This window comes from Pelophylax lessonae (assembly GCF_965119305.1).
Source record: "Pelophylax lessonae genome assembly, chromosome: 10".
Taxonomy (NCBI): domain Eukaryota; kingdom Metazoa; phylum Chordata; class Amphibia; order Anura; family Ranidae; genus Pelophylax; species Pelophylax lessonae.
Window position 1 is genome coordinate 158,417,351 of NC_138777.1, and position 22,917 is coordinate 158,440,267.

General features: G+C 44.2%; 2 protein-coding genes across 2 annotated transcripts in view; one reads left to right on the forward strand and one right to left on the reverse strand.

Annotated features, from left to right (window-relative positions):
- The window catches only part of LOC309565782 (transmembrane protein 272-like), a 120,854-nt gene extending 117,976 nt beyond the window's left edge, over positions 1-2,878 (forward strand). The window contains exon 5 of the mRNA XM_082270773.1: positions 2,755-2,878. Within this exon, the coding sequence (XP_082126899.1) occupies positions 2,755-2,796 (42 nt within the window). The 3' untranslated portion in view covers positions 2,797-2,878. The remainder of the gene's footprint in view (positions 1-2,754) is intronic.
- Positions 1-22,917, reverse strand: part of LOC309565999 (uncharacterized protein) — a gene marked incomplete at both ends in the record, with an annotated part of 492,320 nt that overhangs the window by 333,131 nt on the left and 136,272 nt on the right. The gene's annotated exons all lie outside the window — the stretch shown is intronic.

Here is a 22,917-nt window from a genome sequence, read left to right on the forward strand (position 1 = left end):
TGGTGTAGGTTATTGAACCCTATAATGTAAATTCATAAAATTACAGCGCTTCCACTATGCACCTATCTATATGTATAATATCAAAAATATGTGTAAGTGTGAATATCATTCATATATTTAATAACTATTGTTTCAAACCTTATAGGTAACAGGAACTTTATTATGAAGTTTTCATAATACAATACAAAACAAAGATTGACAGTAATACAGAAAATGCACGCCAAAATAATGATACAGGAAAGGGAAGTGATTGCAATAGTAGTCGTATAATCTCACAAATGTCTATATAGACAAATAGAAGTCTAAGAGATTTGGTTAATAACCGTAAAGCAGAAAATCTTATGGGGGACCATCAAAACAGGGGTCTCAAAGGTAGGGGAAATAAAGGATAGAAAATGGTGGCAGACGAAGACATATATAAATATATATATAAGTGGGGAGTAGGAGGAGGAATAATTGATAGTAATGCCAGCTATCATAGGCAAAATACAGCACATGCAAGGCAAAAGAGTTAGTGTTGATATATAAGTCATCTTTTCCAATCTCTCAGGAAGTGGAGGAAAGCAGATAAGGTCGGTAGGGGTAATAGGAGGAACAAAGGGGGGGGCATAGGAAGACGGGGGAGGTTGAGTGGAATGAGATATGGAGGGAGGGAGGATGGAATTGGGTGACCTTCCCCATCCTGGTGCCTAACCAGCGAGTCATGGGGACTCATAGAGCCACTCTCTCAACCATAGAGCCAGGAGTGTTTATCAAGGGGAATATGCAGTAAGTTGAATAAATTGTGCAGAAAAGATGGCGCCAACAGGCCCAGGTTTTTGTGTACTTGGAGAGCGTCTCATGTGCAATACTGATTAGCCCTTCAATTTCTGCAACTTTATTTACTTGGCTGAGCCACTCCAAAATCTTAGGGGGCTCAGCCAGGCGCCAAGAGGCAGGGACACACATTTTATCTGTGCTAAAAATTTGATATAAGCTTTTTTTGGGAGTGAGGATTAATGTAGTAGGAATTGGGCTGGAATGAAGTCTAAGGTGATTTGGGATATCAGTTTATGTATCTCTATCCAGACAGGTTGTATAGTGGGGCAGGGCCACCATAGTAGGAGTAGAGTGCCAACATTTGGGTGGAACAGACGATGACATTTTATGAAGAAAAAGGGGGGTTCTATACCATCTTGAAAACACTTTATATCTTGTTTCAAACCTTATATCTCATATTGTCCTATGGTTCATAATACATAAAAAAAACAATCAATTCATAAAACTCAACCAAAGGTGCTATAAGTGAAATGAATAAATCATTCTAAAGTGCCAATTACAATTCAGAAAGATCATATATATCAAAAAGTGCTCAAAAGTTATAATAAAGTGCATTATCCAATTTAAAGTGTCCTTATATAAATGGTCGATCTTGTTTTCTGGTGAGGTTCCACAGTGGCGTAATCCCCTCCTGTGTTTCCCTACTCACCAACAATTAATGACTCACTAAGAGTGTGTGGAAGACGCCCAGTGGGGGGGCGAAACGCGTCAAGCCAGGACACTCAGTAATGAGTTTATACAGCCGCTCCGCATGCTGAGGCAGCCGGTGAGTTTTACATGCTGTTATGATCTTTGTAAAAGTACAAGTGCATTACAACTTTTTAATAAAATATAACAATAATACACTATGGAGATTTCTCCAATCCCTTCCTATGTGATGCATATGCTGTCCTAAGCCTGAATATTATATAGGAGGAGTGGCGAAGGAGTGAAAGAGAGACCACACAGCCACACATAATACCGGTTTGATTTAGTGAGCCATCCACTACTGCCTGGAAATTGTACTCAAGAAGTGGAGGAGTGAAGGAGAGATTGTACATCCACACACTATTAGTGCCTGTTTGACTCAGTAAAGCCCCGTACACACGCACCGATTGTCGGCCGTCTTTAGTCCAGTGCTGTCGTGTTGGTTGAAAAGTGCTCAAGACTGCACACGAATTTTGTCGGCCAACAACAACAGACTGCAGAAGTGATGTCATGTGATGGTTAAATTTCCGTGTGTTTTTTCTTCTCTGAGCATGCCCAGTCTTGCTCATCTGCTTTTTGTCAGCCGAATTCTGTACTGACTGACGTACAATCGGCCATTCTTTGTTGGCCAACAAAAATTTTAAAGCATGCACACCAGATTTTGTTCGGCCGAAAAGTCGCAGTCGGTTGTCGGAAGCATCATACTAACAAGCCGACAATCGGCCGATCGGACGTTGGCCGAAGATTTACGGCCGACAATCGGTGCGTGTGTACGGGTCTTTAGTCATTTGTGAGTAGGGGAACACAGGAGGGGAGCACGCCACTGTGCAACCTCACCGGAACAAGATTAATAATTTATTTATGGACACTTTAAATTGGCAAATGCACAGAGCACGTTATTATAACTTTTGAGCACTTTTGATATACATGATCTTTCTTAATTGTGATTGGCACTTTAGAATGATTTATTCATTTCATTTATAGCACCTTTTAGTTGAGTTTTATGAGTTGATTGTTTGTTTTATGTATTGTGAACCATAGCACAGTGTAAGATTAAGATTTAAAACAATAGTTATTGAATATATGAATGATATTCACACTTACACATATTTTTGATATTATACATAAAGATAGGTGCATAGTGGCAGTTCTACATCCTTACCACTTTGAAAGTTATTTACCCAGAGTGAAAAAAAGATTCCTGTATAATTCCTGAGTTTTAACTTATCCCATGCTTTTATATTTCAGTCAGGAAACAATGCAGAAACAACTAATCTCAGCTCAAATTAATCCAAAGGAAGGATCACTGGCAATGGAATTGGTTTATGAACAGAACTGGTGGCTCTATGGAGAAAAATAAAACTCATGTATACACACATTTCTTTTTTTAAATTATAAACGGAGGATAATATGCATCATATTAGTTACTACTTCAAGCACTGTATAAAGTGTTAGAAAGGAAAGAACAATTCAAAAAAATTGATTCATGTTTGAAAAGGTCTAGCTCATGGAATAACATTGCTTTTGAATTTAAATAAATGTCTTGAAAATGTTTGTTTTGTTTTTCCAGCATTTGTTTTTTGAAAGCAGTAACATTATGTGGGTGGTTGGGCTATTTGCAGGTCCAGAATTTACAAAACGTATCAGGTTACTGAAGGGTGTGGATTAGAAATGAGTAAACATGGAGAGACCCTATAAAATATGTTGAACAAAATCTATGATAAATACTGCAGAAAGTTTAAAAAACAACTTGTGTACAACCCATCTTCTGCATTTTATCATACACGATTGGCATAGTGCTAAAAATGTGTGCATGATGTGCAAGGAACGGGAAATTCATACCAAGTGTCACTTTTAGGGTTGAGCGGACACCTAGATGTCCGTGTTCGACGGGTTCGGCCGAACTTTAAAAAAAAGTCCGGGTCCGTGTCCCGGACTTTTACCGAACTTTTCCCGGACACCGAACCCCATTGAAGTCAATGGGGACCCGAACTTTAAGGCACTAAAATGGCTCTAAAACACCAAAGGAAAGGGCTAGAGTGCTGCAAATGGCAGCAAAACGTAATTAAGAGCATGGCAAGTGCTCTGCAAACAAATGTGGATAGGGAAATAACTTAAAACAACAAAAAAAAACAGAAAAATAAAACAATGTTCTTCTTCATCTCTGAAGGACGAGGCCCATATGGAGTAGGAGGGAGGTTGAGGTGGTGGTGGATGTGGCGGTGACATAGGCGTGCGCACAGGGTGTGCTGGGTGTGCCTGGGCACACCCTAATCACCTAGGGCACATAGCATTGCCAGTGAGGAGATGGGAAAGATCTCCCTGGGACCTGCTCTGCTCTATTTCTCCTTGCCTACAGGTACATGGCCCCGATACATTACTCTCCCTGCTGGCAAACACATGCATGTGTATTTCAACTTTGGGGTGCACACCTTAATGCAATAGGCTGCGCACACCTATGGGCGGTGTAGGTGGAAGCGGCGGTGGAGGAGGACCAGGGCCGGATTAACAGCATCATGGGCTTGGTGCTGAGGATTTTGAAGGGCCTTAAGGGCCGTGCCTTGCCATGCACCCAGAGGAGGAAGGGTGCAGCCATGCATGCCTAATTCAACATGGGATGCTGTCTCTGAAGCCCATAAACACATCCATGCATCGCCAACTGTCCCTCCTTGTCCGGCCTTCACGCTGTGTGGGGAGGTTCTGAGGGTGCTGCCTGGGGAAGCGAGCATAGAAGCCAGACTTCTGTGTTTACAAGTGACAGAAGAGCGGTAACAGTGAATATGGCCAACCCGGGGCCTATATAAAAGGTAGGGGCCTGGAGCTGCAGCTCCAATAGCCCCTACATTAATCTGGCCCTGAGGAGGAGGACGAGGTAGCCAACACTGCTTCTTTTCAAAAATTTTAAATGAGGGTACACCCCAAAAGAGTGAGAAAGAGCAAAAATGGAACAATGGGTGGGTAAGGTCGGTATCCATTGCTATTCTGCATAAGGTACGGAAAAGTCCCGTGGGATCCATGCCTGGTTCATTTTAATGAACGTGAGCTTGTCCACATTGTCTCTGGACAGGCGGCTGCGCTTGTCTGTTATAACGCCCCCAGCCGTGCTAAATACCCGTTCAGATAATACACTGGCTGCAGGGCACGCCAGCACCTCCAAGGCGTAAAGGGCAAGCTCAGGCCATGTGCCCAATTTGGAGACCCAGAAGTTGAAGGGGGCAGACCCGTCATTCACTACATGTAGGCGTGTGCACACATACTGCTCCACCATGTTGGTAAAATGCTGCCTCCTGCTAAGACGTTCCATCTGAGCTGCTGGTGCTGCTGTTTGTTGTGGCGTGCTGACAAAGCTTTTCCACATTTCGGCCATGCTAACCCTGCCTTCTGAGGTGCTGGCGGTGCCCTGGTTGCGTTGGCGACCTCCTCCTCCTCCTCCTCTGCCTTGTGCTTCCACTGTGGCCCCGCTGTCAGATGGGAATGCCAGCAGCATGGCGTCTACCAGCGTGCGCTTGTACTCGCGCATCTTGCGATCGCGCTCCAGTGAGTGAATTAAGGACGGTACGTTGTCCTTGTAACGGGGATCCAGCAGCGTGGCCACCCAGTAATCAGCACAAGTTAGAATGTGGGCAACTCGGCGGTCGTTGTGGAGACACTGCAGCATGTAATCGCTCATGTGTGCCAGGCTGCCCAGAGGCAACGAAAGGCTGTCCTCTGTGGGAGGTGTATCGTCCGTGTCCTCTGTATCCCCCCAGCCACGCACCAGTGATGGCCATGAGCTGGCCTGGGTGCCACCCTGCTGTGAACATGGTTCCATCTCCTCCTCCAGCTCCTCCTCATCCTCCAGAACTGTGCCCCTGCTGGACAATTGCGTCCCTGGCGTTTGCGTGTGCAGGAACCCACCCTCGGAGCCCCTTGCGAATGACTGCCCTGAAAGCCTTGGAAATGTTACCTCTTCATCCTCCTCCTCCTCCTCATCCTGTGCCACATCCTCTTCCATCATCGCCCGAATTGTTTTTTCAAGGAGGCATAGAAGTGGGATAGTTAAGCTGAGAACGGCGTCATTGCCACTGGCCATGTTGGTGGAGTACTCAAAACAGCGCAACAAGGCACACAGGTCTCGCATGGAGGCCCAGTTATTGGTGGTGAAGTGGTGCTGTTCCGCAGAGCGACTCACGCGTGCGTGCTGCAGCTGAAACTCCACTATGGCCTGCTGCTGCTCGCACAGTCTTTCCAGCATGTGCAAGGTGGAGTTCCACCTTGTGGGCACGTCACATATGAGGCGGTGAGCGGGAAGGCCGAAGTTACGCTGCAGCGCTGCCAGGCGAGCAGCAGCAGGGTGAGAACGCCGAAAGTGCGCACAAACGGCCCGCACTTTCTGCAGCAGCTCTGACATATCGGGGTAGTTTTTAAGGAACCTCTGCACCACCAAATTCAGCACATGCGCCAGGCAAGGGATGTGCGTCAAACCGGCTAGGCCCAGAGCTGCTATGAGATTTCGCCCGTTATCGCACACCACCAGGCCGGGCTTGAGGCTCGCTGGCAGCAACCACTCATTTGTCTGCTGTTCCATGCTCCTCCACAACTCCTGCGCGGTGTGTGGTTTGTCCCCCAAACAGGCAAGTTGTAAAACTGCCTGCTGTCGTTTACCCCTGGCCGTGCTGAAGTTGGTGGTGAAGGTGTTACGCTGTCCGGATGAGGAGGCGGTAGAGGATGAGGAAGCGGAGTAGGAGGAGTTAGGAACAGGAGGCAAACTGAAGCGCCCTGCAATCCTCGGTGGTGGAAGGACATGCGCCAAATTGCTATCCGCCTCAGGCCCATCCGCCACTGCATTTACCCAGTGTGCCGTTAGGGAGATATAACGCCCCTGACCGTGCTTACTGGTCCACGTATCCGTAGTTAGGTGGACCTTGGCACAGATGGCGTTGCGCAGTGCACACCTGATATTTTCCCCCACTTGGTTGTGCAGGGAAGGGATGGCTTGCCTGGAAAAGTAGTGGCGGCTGGGCACGACGTACTGTGGGACAGCCACCGACATAAGGTTTTTAAAACTGTGCGTCTCCACCAGACGGAATGACAGCATTTCAAAGGCCAATAATTTTGAAATGCTGGCATTCAGGGCCAGGGATCGCGGGTGGGTAGGGGGGTACTTCCTCTTCCTCTCAAGTGTTTGGGAGATGGAAAGCTGAACGCTTCCACGGGACATTGTGGAGATGGTTGTTGGTGACCCAGGTGGTGGTGTTGCTGACAGATCGTCTGTTTGCGGGGTGGCAGGTGCCGGTATCACTACAGATGTGGCTGGAGCGGCCGAGACTGCAGCAGAAGAGGAAGCAGGATGAGCCAGAGACGTTTCTTGGTTTTGAAGGTGTGTACTCCACTGCAGCTCGTGCTTTGCACTTAGATGCCTGATCATGCAGGTTGTGCTCAGGTTGAGAAGGTTTATGCCTCGCTTCAAGCTCTGATTGCACAGGGTGCAAACCACTCGTGTCCTGTCATCAGCACATTTTCTAAAGAACTTCCACGCTAGAGAACTCCTTTGAGCTGACTTTGGTGCGCTCGTTCCCTTGCTGCGTTGGGCAGTAGCGGGCGTAGTGTCTAGGGCACGGCCGCTCCGCTTCTGCACCCTGCTCCCTCTTCTGCTGTGCTGGTGGCTCTGTGCGACCACCGCCTCTTCCTCCAAACTACTCAGGTCACCTGCATGACGTTCATTCCATGTGGGGTCGAGGACCTCATCGTCCTCCACATCATCTTCCACCCAGTCTTCACCCCTGCCCTCCTTGTCGGTCTCCACAATGCTGAACGCCGCAGCAGTTGGCACCTGCGTTTCGTCATCATCGGAGACGTGCTGCGATGATCCTTGCATGTACTCATCTTGAGAAATAAGTGGTTGGGCATCGCTGCACTCAATCTCTTCCACTTCTGGGGCAGGGCTAGGTGGATGGCCCTGGGAAACCCTGCTGACAGAGTCCTCAAAAAGAATAAGAGACTGCTGTATGGCTTGGGGCTCAGACTGCTGGCCTGATTTGCAAGGGGGTGAGGTGAAAGACGGTTGGACATTGGCTGCAGGTGCCAACTCTGACCTTTCTGCAGTAGACTGGGTGGGAGACAATGTGAAGGAACTGGAGGCACTGTCAGCAGCAAACCAATCTACTATCGCCTCAACTTGTTCTGGCCTCATCACTTCTAGGGGCGTTTGATGCCCTACCAAATACTGATGCAGGTTCTGTCGCCTACTCACACTTGAGGAAGGTGTTTCACTTGTGCGTGTAGCTGGCACAGATCGACCACGTCCTCTCCTTGCAACAGGAGCTCTACCAGCAGCACCACGACCCAGGCCACGGCCCTTATTTGACGGTCTCCTCATATTTCTGTAATTTAAGATCTTGCCCTAGAAAGGTTTTTATTGAATAGCGGAATAGGAAATATGATCCAAAAAAGTGTATGTATCTCGCACGTACAAAACCACACTAGGCCCCAATTACTATTGTTTCTACCCCTAAAAGGATGGATGAGGAGTAGGAGGAGTATGGAACAGACAGCACCCTCAAATCTTCAGAAGTATGAGATGAACCCCAAAAACTTGGAAAGGTGGATCTCACACGTACCGACACAGACTATCCCGCAATTCAATTGATCCTCAAAGGTTTTTATTGAATAGCGGAATAGGAAATATGATCAAAAAAAGTGTATGTATCTTGCACGTACACAACCACACTAGGCCCCAATTACTATTGTTTGTACCCCTAAAAGGATGGATGAGGAGTAGGAGGAGGAGTATGGAACAGGCAGCACCCTCAAATCTTCAGAAGTATGAGATGAACCCCAAAAACTTGGAAAGGTGGATCTCACACGTACCGACACAGACTATCCCGCAATTCAATTGATCCTCAAAGGTTTTTATTGAATAGCGGAATAGGAAATATGATCAAAAAAAGTGTATGTATCTCGCACGTACACAACCACACTAGGCCCCAATTACTATTGTTTGTACCCCTAAAAGGATGGTTGAGCAGTAGGAGCAGGAGTATGGAACAGGCAGCACCCTCAAATCTTCAGAAGTATGAGATGAACCCCAACAACTTGGAAAGGTGGATCTCACACGTACCGACACAGACTATCTCGCAATTGAATTGATCCCCAAAGGTTTTAATTGAATAGCGGAATAGAAAATATGATCAAAAAGAAAGTGTATGTATCTCGCACGTACACCACCACACTAGGCCCCAACTACTATTGTTTGTACCCCTAAAAGGATGGTTGAGCAGTAGGAGGAGGAGTATGGAACAGGCAGCACCCTCAAATCTTCAGAAGTATGAGATGAACCCCAAAAACTTGGAAAGGTGGATCTCTCTCACACGTACCAACACAGACTATCCCCCAATTTAACTGATCCCCAAAGGTTTTTGATTAAATAGCGGAATAGAAAATATGATCCAAAAAAAGTGTATGTATATCACACGTACACAACCACACTAGGCCCCAATTACTATTGTTTGTACCCCTAAAAGGCTAGATGAGGAGTAGGGGGGGTATGGAACAGGCAGCACCCTCAAACCTTCAGAAGTATGAGATGAACCCCAACAACTTGGAAAGGTGGATCTCTCTCACACGTACCAACACAGACTATCCCCCAATTTAACTGATCCCCAAAGGTTTTTGATTAAATAGCGGAATAGAAAATATGATCCAAAAAAAGTGTATGTATATCACACGTACACAACCACACTAGGCCCCAATTACTATTGTTTGTACCCCTAAAAGGCTAGGAGTAGGGGGAGTATGGAACAGGCAGCACCCTCAAACCTTCAGAAGTATGAGATGAACCCCAACAACTTGGAAAGGTGGATCTCTCTCACACGTACCAACACAGACTATCCCCCAATTTAACTGATCCCCAAAGGTTTTTGATTAAATAGCGGAATAGAAAATATGATCCAAAAAAAGTGTATGTATATCACACGTACACAACCACACTAGGCCCCAATTACTATTGTTTGTACCCCTAAAAGGCTAGATGAGGAGTAGGGGGGGTATGGAACAGGCAGCACCCTCAAACCTTCAGAAGTATGAGATGAACCCCAAAAACTTGGAAAGGTGGATCTCTCTCACACGTACCAACACAGACTATCCCCCAATTTAACTGATCCCCAAAGGTTTTTGATTAAATAGCGGAATAGAAAATATGATCCAAAAAAAGTGTATGTATATCACACGTACACAACCACACTAGGCCCCAATTACTATTGTTTGTACCCCTAAAAGGCTAGATGAGGAGTAGGGGGGGTATGGAACAGGCAGCACCCTCAAATCTTCAGAAGTATGAGATGAACCCCAAAAACTTGGAAAGGTGGATCTCTCTCACACGTACCAACACAGACTATCCCCCAATTTAACTGATCCCCAAAGGTTTTTGATTAAATAGCGGAATAGAAAATATGATCCAAAAAAAGTGTATGTATATCACACGTACACAACCACACTAGGCCCCAATTACTATTGTTTGTACCCCTAAAAGGCTAGATGAGGAGTAGGGGGGGTATGGAACAGGCAGCACCCTCAAACCTTCAGAAGTATGAGATGAACCCCAACAACTTGGAAAGGTGGATCTCTCTCACACGTACCAACACAGACTATCCCCCAATTTAACTGATCCCCAAAGGTTTTTGATTAAATAGCGGAATAGAAAATATGATCCAAAAAAAGTGTATGTATATCACACGTACACAACCACACTAGGCCCCAATTACTATTGTTTGTACCCCTAAAAGGCTAGATGAGGAGTAGGGGGGGTATGGAACAGGCAGCACCCTCAAACCTTCAGAAGTATGAGATGAACCCCAACAACTTGGAAAGGTGGATCTCTCTCACACGTACCAACACAGACTATCCCCCAATTTAACTGATCCCCAAAGGTTTTTGATTAAATAGCGGAATAGAAAATATGATCCAAAAAAAGTGTATGTATATCACACGTACACAACCACACTAGGCCCCAATTACTATTGTTTGTACCCCTAAAAGGCTAGATGAGGAGTAGGGGGGGTATGGAACAGGCAGCACCCTCAAACCTTCAGAAGTATGAGATGAACCCCAACAACTTGGAAAGGTGGATCTCTCTCACACGTACCAACACAGACTATCCCCCAATTTAACTGATCCCCAAAGGTTTTTGATTAAATAGCGGAATAGAAAATATGATCCAAAAAAAGTGTATGTATATCACACGTACACAACCACACTAGGCCCCAATTACTATTGTTTGTACCCCTAAAAGGCTAGATGAGGAGTAGGGGGGGTATGGAACAGGCAGCACCCTCAAACCTTCAGAAGTATGAGATGAACCCCAACAACTTGGAAAGGTGGATCTCTCTCACACGTACCAACACAGACTATCCCCCAATTTAACTGATCCCCAAAGGTTTTTGATTAAATAGCGGAATAGAAAATATGATCCAAAAAAAGTGTATGTATATCACACGTACACAACCACACTAGGCCCCAATTACTATTGTTTGTACCCCTAAAAGGCTAGATGAGGAGTAGGGGGGGTATGGAACAGGCAGCACCCTCAAACCTTCAGAAGTATGAGATGAACCCCAACAACTTGGAAAGGTGGATCTCTCTCACACGTACCAACACAGACTATCCCCCAATTTAACTGATCCCCAAAGGTTTTTGATTAAATAGCGGAATAGAAAATATGATCCAAAAAAAGTGTATGTATATCACACGTACACAACCACACTAGGCCCCAATTACTATTGTTTGTACCCCTAAAAGGCTAGATGAGGAGTAGGGGGGGTATGGAACAGGCAGCACCCTCAAACCTTCAGAAGTATGAGATGAACCCCAACAACTTGGAAAGGTGGATCTCTCTCACACGTACCAACACAGACTATCCCCCAATTTAACTGATCCCCAAAGGTTTTTGATTAAATAGCGGAATAGAAAATATGATCCAAAAAAAGTGTATGTATATCACACGTACACAACCACACTAGGCCCCAATTACTATTGTTTGTACCCCTAAAAGGCTAGATGAGGAGTAGGGGGGGTATGGAACAGGCAGCACCCTCAAATCTTCAGAAGTATGAGATGAACCCCAAAAACTTGGAAAGGTGGATCTCTCTCACACGTACCAACACAGACTATCCCCCAATTTAACTGATCCCCAAAGGTTTTTGATTAAATAGCGGAATAGAAAATATGATCCAAAAAAAGTGTATGTATATCACACGTACACAACCACACTAGGCCCCAATTACTATTGTTTGTACCCCTAAAAGGCTAGATGAGGAGTAGGGGGGGTATGGAACAGGCAGCACCCTCAAACCTTCAGAAGTATGAGATGAACCCCAACAACTTGGAAAGGTGGATCTCTCTCACACGTACCAACACAGACTATCCCCCAATTTAACTGATCCCCAAAGGTTTTTGATTAAATAGCGGAATAGAAAATATGATCCAAAAAAAGTGTATGTATATCACACGTACACAACCACACTAGGCCCCAATTACTATTGTTTGTACCCCTAAAAGGCTAGGAGTAGGGGGAGTATGGAACAGGCAGCACCCTCAAACCTTCAGAAGTATGAGATGAACCCCAACAACTTGGAAAGGTGGATCTCTCTCACACGTACCAACACAGACTATCCCCCAATTTAACTGATCCCCAAAGGTTTTTGATTAAATAGCGGAATAGAAAATATGATCCAAAAAAAGTGTATGTATATCACACGTACACAACCACACTAGGCCCCAATTACTATTGTTTGTACCCCTAAAAGGCTAGATGAGGAGTAGGGGGGGTATGGAACAGGCAGCACCCTCAAACCTTCAGAAGTATGAGATGAACCCCAACAACTTGGAAAGGTGGATCTCTCTCACACGTACCAACACAGACTATCCCCCAATTTAACTGATCCCCAAAGGTTTTTGATTAAATAGCGGAATAGAAAATATGATCCAAAAAAAGTGTATGTATATCACACGTACACAACCACACTAGGCCCCAATTACTATTGTTTGTACCCCTAAAAGGCTAGATGAGGAGTAGGGGGGGTATGGAACAGGCAGCACCCTCAAACCTTCAGAAGTATGAGATGAACCCCAACAACTTGGAAAGGTGGATCTCTCTCACACGTACCAACACAGACTATCCCCCAATTTAACTGATCCCCAAAGGTTTTTGATTAAATAGCGGAATAGAAAATATGATCCAAAAAAAGTGTATGTATATCACACGTACACAACCACACTAGGCCCCAATTACTATTGTTTGTACCCCTAAAAGGCTAGATGAGGAGTAGGGGGGGTATGGAACAGGCAGCACCCTCAAATCTTCAGAAGTATGAGATGAACCCCAAAAACTTGGAAAGGTGGATCTCTCTCACACGTACCAACACAGACTATCCCCCAATTTAACTGATCCCCAAAGGTTTTTGATTAAATAGCGGAATAGAAAATATGATCCAAAAAAAGTGTATGTATATCACACGTACACAACCACACTAGGCCCCAATTACTATTGTTTGTACCCCTAAAAGGCTAGATGAGGAGTAGGGGGGGTATGGAACAGGCAGCACCCTCAAACCTTCAGAAGTATGAGATGAACCCCAAAAACTTGGAAAGGTGGATCTCACACGTACCGACACAGACTATCCCGCAATTCAATTGATCCTCAAAGGTTTTTATTGAATAGCGGAATAGGAAATATGATCAAAAAAAGTGTATGTATCTCGCACGTACACAACCACACTAGGCCCCAATTACTATTGTTTGTACCCCTAAAAGGATGGTTGAGCAGTAGGAGCAGGAGTATGGAACAGGCAGCACCCTCAAATCTTCAGAAGTATGAGATGAACCCCAACAACTTGGAAAGGTGGATCTCACACGTACCGACACAGACTATCTCGCAATTGAATTGATCCCCAAAGGTTTTAATTGAATAGCGGAATAGAAAATATGATCAAAAAGAAAGTGTATGTATCTCGCACGTACACCACCACACTAGGCCCCAACTACTATTGTTTGTACCCCTAAAAGGATGGTTGAGCAGTAGGAGGAGGAGTATGGAACAGGCAGCACCCTCAAATCTTCAGAAGTATGAGATGAACCCCAAAAACTTGGAAAGGTGGATCTCTCTCACACGTACCAACACAGACTATCCCCCAATTTAACTGATCCCCAAAGGTTTTTGATTAAATAGCGGAATAGAAAATATGATCCAAAAAAAGTGTATGTATATCACACGTACACAACCACACTAGGCCCCAATTACTATTGTTTGTACCCCTAAAAGGCTAGATGAGGAGTAGGGGGGGTATGGAACAGGCAGCACCCTCAAACCTTCAGAAGTATGAGATGAACCCCAAAAACTTGGAAAGGTGGATCTCTCTCACACGTACCAACACAGACTATCCCCCAATTTAACTGATCCCCAAAGGTTTTTGATTAAATAGCGGAATAGAAAATATGATCCAAAAAAAGTGTATGTATATCACACGTACACAACCACACTAGGCCCCAATTACTATTGTTTGTACCCCTAAAAGGCTAGATGAGGAGTAGGGGGGGTATGGAACAGGCAGCACCCTCAAATCTTCAGAAGTATGAGATGAACCCCAAAAACTTGGAAAGGTGGATCTCTCTCACACGTACCAACACAGACTATCCCCCAATTTAACTGATCCCCAAAGGTTTTTGATTAAATAGCGGAATAGAAAATATGATCCAAAAAAAGTGTATGTATATCACACGTACACAACCACACTAGGCCCCAATTACTATTGTTTGTACCCCTAAAAGGCTAGATGAGGAGTAGGGGGGGTATGGAACAGGCAGCACCCTCAAACCTTCAGAAGTATGAGATGAACCCCAAAAACTTGGAAAGGTGGATCTCACACGTACCGACACAGACTATCCCGCAATTCAATTGATCCTCAAAGGTTTTTATTGAATAGCGGAATAGGAAATATGATCAAAAAAAGTGTATGTATCTCGCACGTACACAACCACACTAGGCCCCAATTACTATTGTTTGTACCCCTAAAAGGATGGTTGAGCAGTAGGAGCAGGAGTATGGAACAGGCAGCACCCTCAAATCTTCAGAAGTATGAGATGAACCCCAACAACTTGGAAAGGTGGATCTCACACGTACCGACACAGACTATCTCGCAATTGAATTGATCCCCAAAGGTTTTAATTGAATAGCGGAATAGAAAATATGATCAAAAAGAAAGTGTATGTATCTCGCACGTACACCACCACACTAGGCCCCAACTACTATTGTTTGTACCCCTAAAAGGATGGTTGAGCAGTAGGAGGAGGAGTATGGAACAGGCAGCACCCTCAAATCTTCAGAAGTATGAGATGAACCCCAAAAACTTGGAAAGGTGGATCTCTCTCACACGTACCAACACAGACTATCCCCCAATTTAACTGATCCCCAAAGGTTTTTGATTAAATAGCGGAATAGAAAATATGATCCAAAAAAAGTGTATGTATATCACACGTACACAACCACACTAGGCCCCAATTACTATTGTTTGTACCCCTAAAAGGCTAGATGAGGAGTAGGGGGGGTATGGAACAGGCAGCACCCTCAAACCTTCAGAAGTATGAGATGAACCCCAACAACTTGGAAAGGTGGATCTCTCTCACACGTACCAACACAGACTATCCCCCAATTTAACTGATCCCCAAAGGTTTTTGATTAAATAGCGGAATAGAAAATATGATCCAAAAAAAGTGTATGTATATCACACGTACACAACCACACTAGGCCCCAATTACTATTGTTTGTACCCCTAAAAGGCTAGGAGTAGGGGGAGTATGGAACAGGCAGCACCCTCAAACCTTCAGAAGTATGAGATGAACCCCAACAACTTGGAAAGGTGGATCTCTCTCACACGTACCAACACAGACTATCCCCCAATTTAACTGATCCCCAAAGGTTTTTGATTAAATAGCGGAATAGAAAATATGATCCAAAAAAAGTGTATGTATATCACACGTACACAACCACACTAGGCCCCAATTACTATTGTTTGTACCCCTAAAAGGCTAGATGAGGAGTAGGGGGGGTATGGAACAGGCAGCACCCTCAAACCTTCAGAAGTATGAGATGAACCCCAAAAACTTGGAAAGGTGGATCTCTCTCACACGTACCAACACAGACTATCCCCCAATTTAACTGATCCCCAAAGGTTTTTGATTAAATAGCGGAATAGAAAATATGATCCAAAAAAAGTGTATGTATATCACACGTACACAACCACACTAGGCCCCAATTACTATTGTTTGTACCCCTAAAAGGCTAGATGAGGAGTAGGGGGGGTATGGAACAGGCAGCACCCTCAAATCTTCAGAAGTATGAGATGAACCCCAAAAACTTGGAAAGGTGGATCTCTCTCACACGTACCAACACAGACTATCCCCCAATTTAACTGATCCCCAAAGGTTTTTGATTAAATAGCGGAATAGAAAATATGATCCAAAAAAAGTGTATGTATATCACACGTACACAACCACACTAGGCCCCAATTACTATTGTTTGTACCCCTAAAAGGCTAGATGAGGAGTAGGGGGGGTATGGAACAGGCAGCACCCTCAAACCTTCAGAAGTATGAGATGAACCCCAACAACTTGGAAAGGTGGATCTCTCTCACACGTACCAACACAGACTATCCCCCAATTTAACTGATCCCCAAAGGTTTTTGATTAAATAGCGGAATAGAAAATATGATCCAAAAAAAGTGTATGTATATCACACGTACACAACCACACTAGGCCCCAATTACTATTGTTTGTACCCCTAAAAGGCTAGGAGTAGGGGGAGTATGGAACAGGCAGCACCCTCAAACCTTCAGAAGTATGAGATGAACCCCAACAACTTGGAAAGGTGGATCTCTCTCACACGTACCAACACAGACTATCCCCCAATTTAACTGATCCCCAAAGGTTTTTGATTAAATAGCGGAATAGAAAATATGATCCAAAAAAAGTGTATGTATATCACACGTACACAACCACACTAGGCCCCAATTACTATTGTTTGTACCCCTAAAAGGCTAGATGAGGAGTAGGGGGGGTATGGAACAGGCAGCACCCTCAAACCTTCAGAAGTATGAGATGAACCCCAAAAACTTGGAAAGGTGGATCTCTCTCACACGTACCAACACAGACTATCCCCCAATTTAACTGATCCCCAAAGGTTTTTGATTAAATAGCGGAATAGAAAATATGATCCAAAAAAAGTGTATGTATATCACACGTACACAACCACACTAGGCCCCAATTACTATTGTTTGTACCCCTAAAAGGCTAGATGAGGAGTAGGGGGGGTATGGAACAGGCAGCACCCTCAAATCTTCAGAAGTATGAGATGAACCCCAAAAACTTGGAAAGGTGGATCTCTCTCACACGTACCAACACAGACTATCCCCCAATTTAACTGATCCCCAAAGGTTTTTGATTAAATAGCGGAATAGAAAATATGATCCAAAAAAAGTGTATGTATATCACACGTACACAACCACACTAGGCCCCAATTACTATTGTTTGTACCCCTAAAAGGCTAGATGAGGAGTAGGGGGGGTATGGAACAGGCAGCACCCTCAAACCTTCAGAAGTATGAGATGAACCCCAACAACTTGGAAAGGTGGATCTCTCTCACACGTACCAACACAGACTATCCCCCAATTTAACTGATCCCCAAAGGTTTTTGATTAAATAGCGGAATAGAAAATATGATCCAAAAAAAGTGTATGTATATCACACGTACACAACCACACTAGGCCCCAATTACTATTGTTTGTACCCCTAAAAGGCTAGATGAGGAGTAGGGGGGGTATGGAACAGGCAGCACCCTCAAACCTTCAGAAGTATGAGATGAACCCCAACAACTTGGAAAGGTGGATCTCTCTCACACGTACCAACACAGACTATCCCCCAATTTAACTGATCCCCAAAGGTTTTTGATTAAATAGCGGAATAGAAAATATGATCCAAAAAAAGTGTATGTATATCACACGTACACAACCACACTAGGCCCCAATTACTATTGTTTGTACCCCTAAAAGGCTAGATGAGGAGTAGGGGGGGTATGGAACAGGCAGCACCCTCAAACCTTCAGAAGTATGAGATGAACCCCAACAACTTGGAAAGGTGGATCTCTCTCACACGTACCAACACAGACTATCCCCCAATTTAACTGATCCCCAAAGGTTTTTGATTAAATAGCGGAATAGAAAATATGATCCAAAAAAAGTGTATGTATATCACACGTACACAACCACACTAGGCCCCAATTACTATTGTTTGTACCCCTAAAAGGCTAGATGAGGAGTAGGGGGGGTATGGAACAGGCAGCACCCTCAAACCTTCAGAAGTATGAGATGAACCCCAACAACTTGGAAAGGTGGATCTCTCTCACACGTACCAACACAGACTATCCCCCAATTTAACTGATCCCCAAAGGTTTTTGATTAAATAGCGGAATAGAAAATATGATCCAAAAAAAGTGTATGTATATCACACGTACACAACCACACTAGGCCCCAATTACTATTGTTTGTACCCCTAAAAGGCTAGATGAGGAGTAGGGGGGGTATGGAACAGGCAGCACCCTCAAACCTTCAGAAGTATGAGATGAACCCCAACAACTTGGAAAGGTGGATCTCTCTCACACGTACCAACACAGACTATCCCCCAATTTAACTGATCCCCAAAGGTTTTTGATTAAATAGCGGAATAGAAAATATGATCCAAAAAAAGTGTATGTATATCACACGTACACAACCACACTAGGCCCCAATTACTATTGTTTGTACCCCTAAAAGGCTAGATGAGGAGTAGGGGGGGTATGGAACAGGCAGCACCCTCAAACCTTCAGAAGTATGAGATGAACCCCAACAACTTGGAAAGGTGGATCTCTCTCACACGTACCAACACAGACTATCCCCCAATTTAACTGATCCCCAAAGGTTTTTGATTAAATAGCGGAATAGAAAATATGATCCAAAAAAAGTGTATGTATATCACACGTACACAACCACACTAGGCCCCAATTACTATTGTTTGTACCCCTAAAAGGCTAGATGAGGAGTAGGGGGGGTATGGAACAGGCAGCACCCTCAAATCTTCAGAAGTATGAGATGAACCCCAAAAACTTGGAAAGGTGGATCTCTCTCACACGTACCAACACAGACTATCCCCCAATTTAACTGATCCCCAAAGGTTTTTGATTAAATAGCGGAATAGAAAATATGATCCAAAAAAAGTGTATGTATATCACACGTACACAACCACACTAGGCCCCAATTACTATTGTTTGTACCCCTAAAAGGCTAGATGAGGAGTAGGGGGGGTATGGAACAGGCAGCACCCTCAAACCTTCAGAAGTATGAGATGAACCCCAACAACTTGGAAAGGTGGATCTCTCTCACACGTACCAACACAGACTATCCCCCAATTTAACTGATCCCCAAAGGTTTTTGATTAAATAGCGGAATAGAAAATATGATCCAAAAAAAGTGTATGTATATCACACGTACACAACCACACTAGGCCCCAATTACTATTGTTTGTACCCCTAAAAGGCTAGGAGTAGGGGGAGTATGGAACAGGCAGCACCCTCAAACCTTCAGAAGTATGAGATGAACCCCAACAACTTGGAAAGGTGGATCTCTCTCACACGTACCAACACAGACTATCCCCCAATTTAACTGATCCCCAAAGGTTTTTGATTAAATAGCGGAATAGAAAATATGATCCAAAAAAAGTGTATGTATATCACACGTACACAACCACACTAGGCCCCAATTACTATTGTTTGTACCCCTAAAAGGCTAGATGAGGAGTAGGGGGGGTATGGAACAGGCAGCACCCTCAAACCTTCAGAAGTATGAGATGAACCCCAACAACTTGGAAAGGTGGATCTCTCTCACACGTACCAACACAGACTATCCCCCAATTTAACTGATCCCCAAAGGTTTTTGATTAAATAGCGGAATAGAAAATATGATCCAAAAAAAGTGTATGTATATCACACGTACACAACCACACTAGGCCCCAATTACTATTGTTTGTACCCCTAAAAGGCTAGATGAGGAGTAGGGGGGGTATGGAACAGGCAGCACCCTCAAACCTTCAGAAGTATGAGATGAACCCCAACAACTTGGAAAGGTGGATCTCTCTCACACGTACCAACACAGACTATCCCCCAATTTAACTGATCCCCAAAGGTTTTTGATTAAATAGCGGAATAGAAAATATGATCCAAAAAAAGTGTATGTATATCACACGTACACAACCACACTAGGCCCCAATTACTATTGTTTGTACCCCTAAAAGGCTAGATGAGGAGTAGGGGGGGTATGGAACAGGCAGCACCCTCAAATCTTCAGAAGTATGAGATGAACCCCAAAAACTTGGAAAGGTGGATCTCTCTCACACGTACCAACACAGACTATCCCCCAATTTAACTGATCCCCAAAGGTTTTTGATTAAATAGCGGAATAGAAAATATGATCCAAAAAAAGTGTATGTATATCACACGTACACAACCACACTAGGCCCCAATTACTATTGTTTGTACCCCTAAAAGGCTAGATGAGGAGTAGGGGGGGTATGGAACAGGCAGCACCCTCAAACCTTCAGAAGTATGAGATGAACCCCAAAAACTTGGAAAGGTGGATCTCACACGTACCGACACAGACTATCCCGCAATTCAATTGATCCTCAAAGGTTTTTATTGAATAGCGGAATAGGAAATATGATCAAAAAAAGTGTATGTATCTCGCACGTACACAACCACACTAGGCCCCAATTACTATTGTTTGTACCCCTAAAAGGATGGTTGAGCAGTAGGAGCAGGAGTATGGAACAGGCAGCACCCTCAAATCTTCAGAAGTATGAGATGAACCCCAACAACTTGGAAAGGTGGATCTCACACGTACCGACACAGACTATCTCGCAATTGAATTGATCCCCAAAGGTTTTAATTGAATAGCGGAATAGAAAATATGATCAAAAAGAAAGTGTATGTATCTCGCACGTACACCACCACACTAGGCCCCAACTACTATTGTTTGTACCCCTAAAAGGATGGTTGAGCAGTAGGAGGAGGAGTATGGAACAGGCAGCACCCTCAAATCTTCAGAAGTATGAGATGAACCCCAAAAACTTGGAAAGGTGGATCTCTCTCACACGTACCAACACAGACTATCCCCCAATTTAACTGATCCCCAAAGGTTTTTGATTAAATAGCGGAATAGAAAATATGATCCAAAAAAAGTGTATGTATATCACACGTACACAACCACACTAGGCCCCAATTACTATTGTTTGTACCCCTAAAAGGCTAGATGAGGAGTAGGGGGGGTATGGAACAGGCAGCACCCTCAAACCTTCAGAAGTATGAGATGAACCCCAAAAACTTGGAAAGGTGGATCTCTCTCACACGTACCAACACAGACTATCCCCCAATTTAACTGATCCCCAAAGGTTTTTGATTAAATAGCGGAATAGAAAATATGATCCAAAAAAAGTGTATGTATATCACACGTACACAACCACACTAGGCCCCAATTACTATTGTTTGTACCCCTAAAAGGCTAGATGAGGAGTAGGGGGGGTATGGAACAGGCAGCACCCTCAAATCTTCAGAAGTATGAGATGAACCCCAAAAACTTGGAAAGGTGGATCTCTCTCACACGTACCAACACAGACTATCCCCCAATTTAACTGATCCCCAAAGGTTTTTGATTAAATAGCGGAATAGAAAATATGATCCAAAAAAAGTGTATGTATATCACACGTACACAACCACACTAGGCCCCAATTACTATTGTTTGTACCCCTAAAAGGCTAGATGAGGAGTAGGGGGGGTATGGAACAGGCAGCACCCTCAAACCTTCAGAAGTATGAGATGAACCCCAAAAACTTGGAAAGGTGGATCTCACACGTACCGACACAGACTATCCCGCAATTCAATTGATCCTCAAAGGTTTTTATTGAATAGCGGAATAGGAAATATGATCAAAAAAAGTGTATGTATCTCGCACGTACACAACCACACTAGGCCCCAATTACTATTGTTTGTACCCCTAAAAGGATGGTTGAGCAGTAGGAGCAGGAGTATGGAACAGGCAGCACCCTCAAATCTTCAGAAGTATGAGATGAACCCCAACAACTTGGAAAGGTGGATCTCACACGTACCGACACAGACTATCTCGCAATTGAATTGATCCCCAAAGGTTTTAATTGAATAGCGGAATAGAAAATATGATCAAAAAGAAAGTGTATGTATCTCGCACGTACACCACCACACTAGGCCCCAACTACTATTGTTTGTACCCCTAAAAGGATGGTTGAGCAGTAGGAGGAGGAGTATGGAACAGGCAGCACCCTCAAATCTTCAGAAGTATGAGATGAACCCCAAAAACTTGGAAAGGTGGATCTCTCTCACACGTACCAACACAGACTATCCCCCAATTTAACTGATCCCCAAAGGTTTTTGATTAAATAGCGGAATAGAAAATATGATCCAAAAAAAGTGTATGTATATCACACGTACACAACCACACTAGGCCCCAATTACTATTGTTTGTACCCCTAAAAGGCTAGATGAGGAGTAGGGGGGGTATGGAACAGGCAGCACCCTCAAACCTTCAGAAGTATGAGATGAACCCCAACAACTTGGAAAGGTGGATCTCTCTCACACGTACCAACACAGACTATCCCCCAATTTAACTGATCCCCAAAGGTTTTTGATTAAATAGCGGAATAGAAAATATGATCCAAAAAAAGTGTATGTATATCACACGTACACAACCACACTAGGCCCCAATTACTATTGTTTGTACCCCTAAAAGGCTAGGAGTAGGGGGAGTATGGAACAGGCAGCACCCTCAAACCTTCAGAAGTATGAGATGAACCCCAACAACTTGGAAAGGTGGATCTCTCTCACACGTACCAACACAGACTATCCCCCAATTTAACTGATCCCCAAAGGTTTTTGATTAAATAGCGGAATAGAAAATATGATCCAAAAAAAGTGTATGTATATCACACGTACACAACCACACTAGGCCCCAATTACTATTGTTTGTACCCCTAAAAGGCTAGATGAGGAGTAGGGGGGGTATGGAACAGGCAGCACCCTCAAACCTTCAGAAGTATGAGATGAACCCCAAAAACTTGGAAAGGTGGATCTCTCTCACACGTACCAACACAGACTATCCCCCAATTTAACTGATCCCCAAAGGTTTTTGATTAAATAGCGGAATAGAAAATATGATCCAAAAAAAGTGTATGTATATCACACGTACACAACCACACTAGGCCCCAATTACTATTGTTTGTACCCCTAAAAGGCTAGATGAGGAGTAGGGGGGGTATGGAACAGGCAGCACC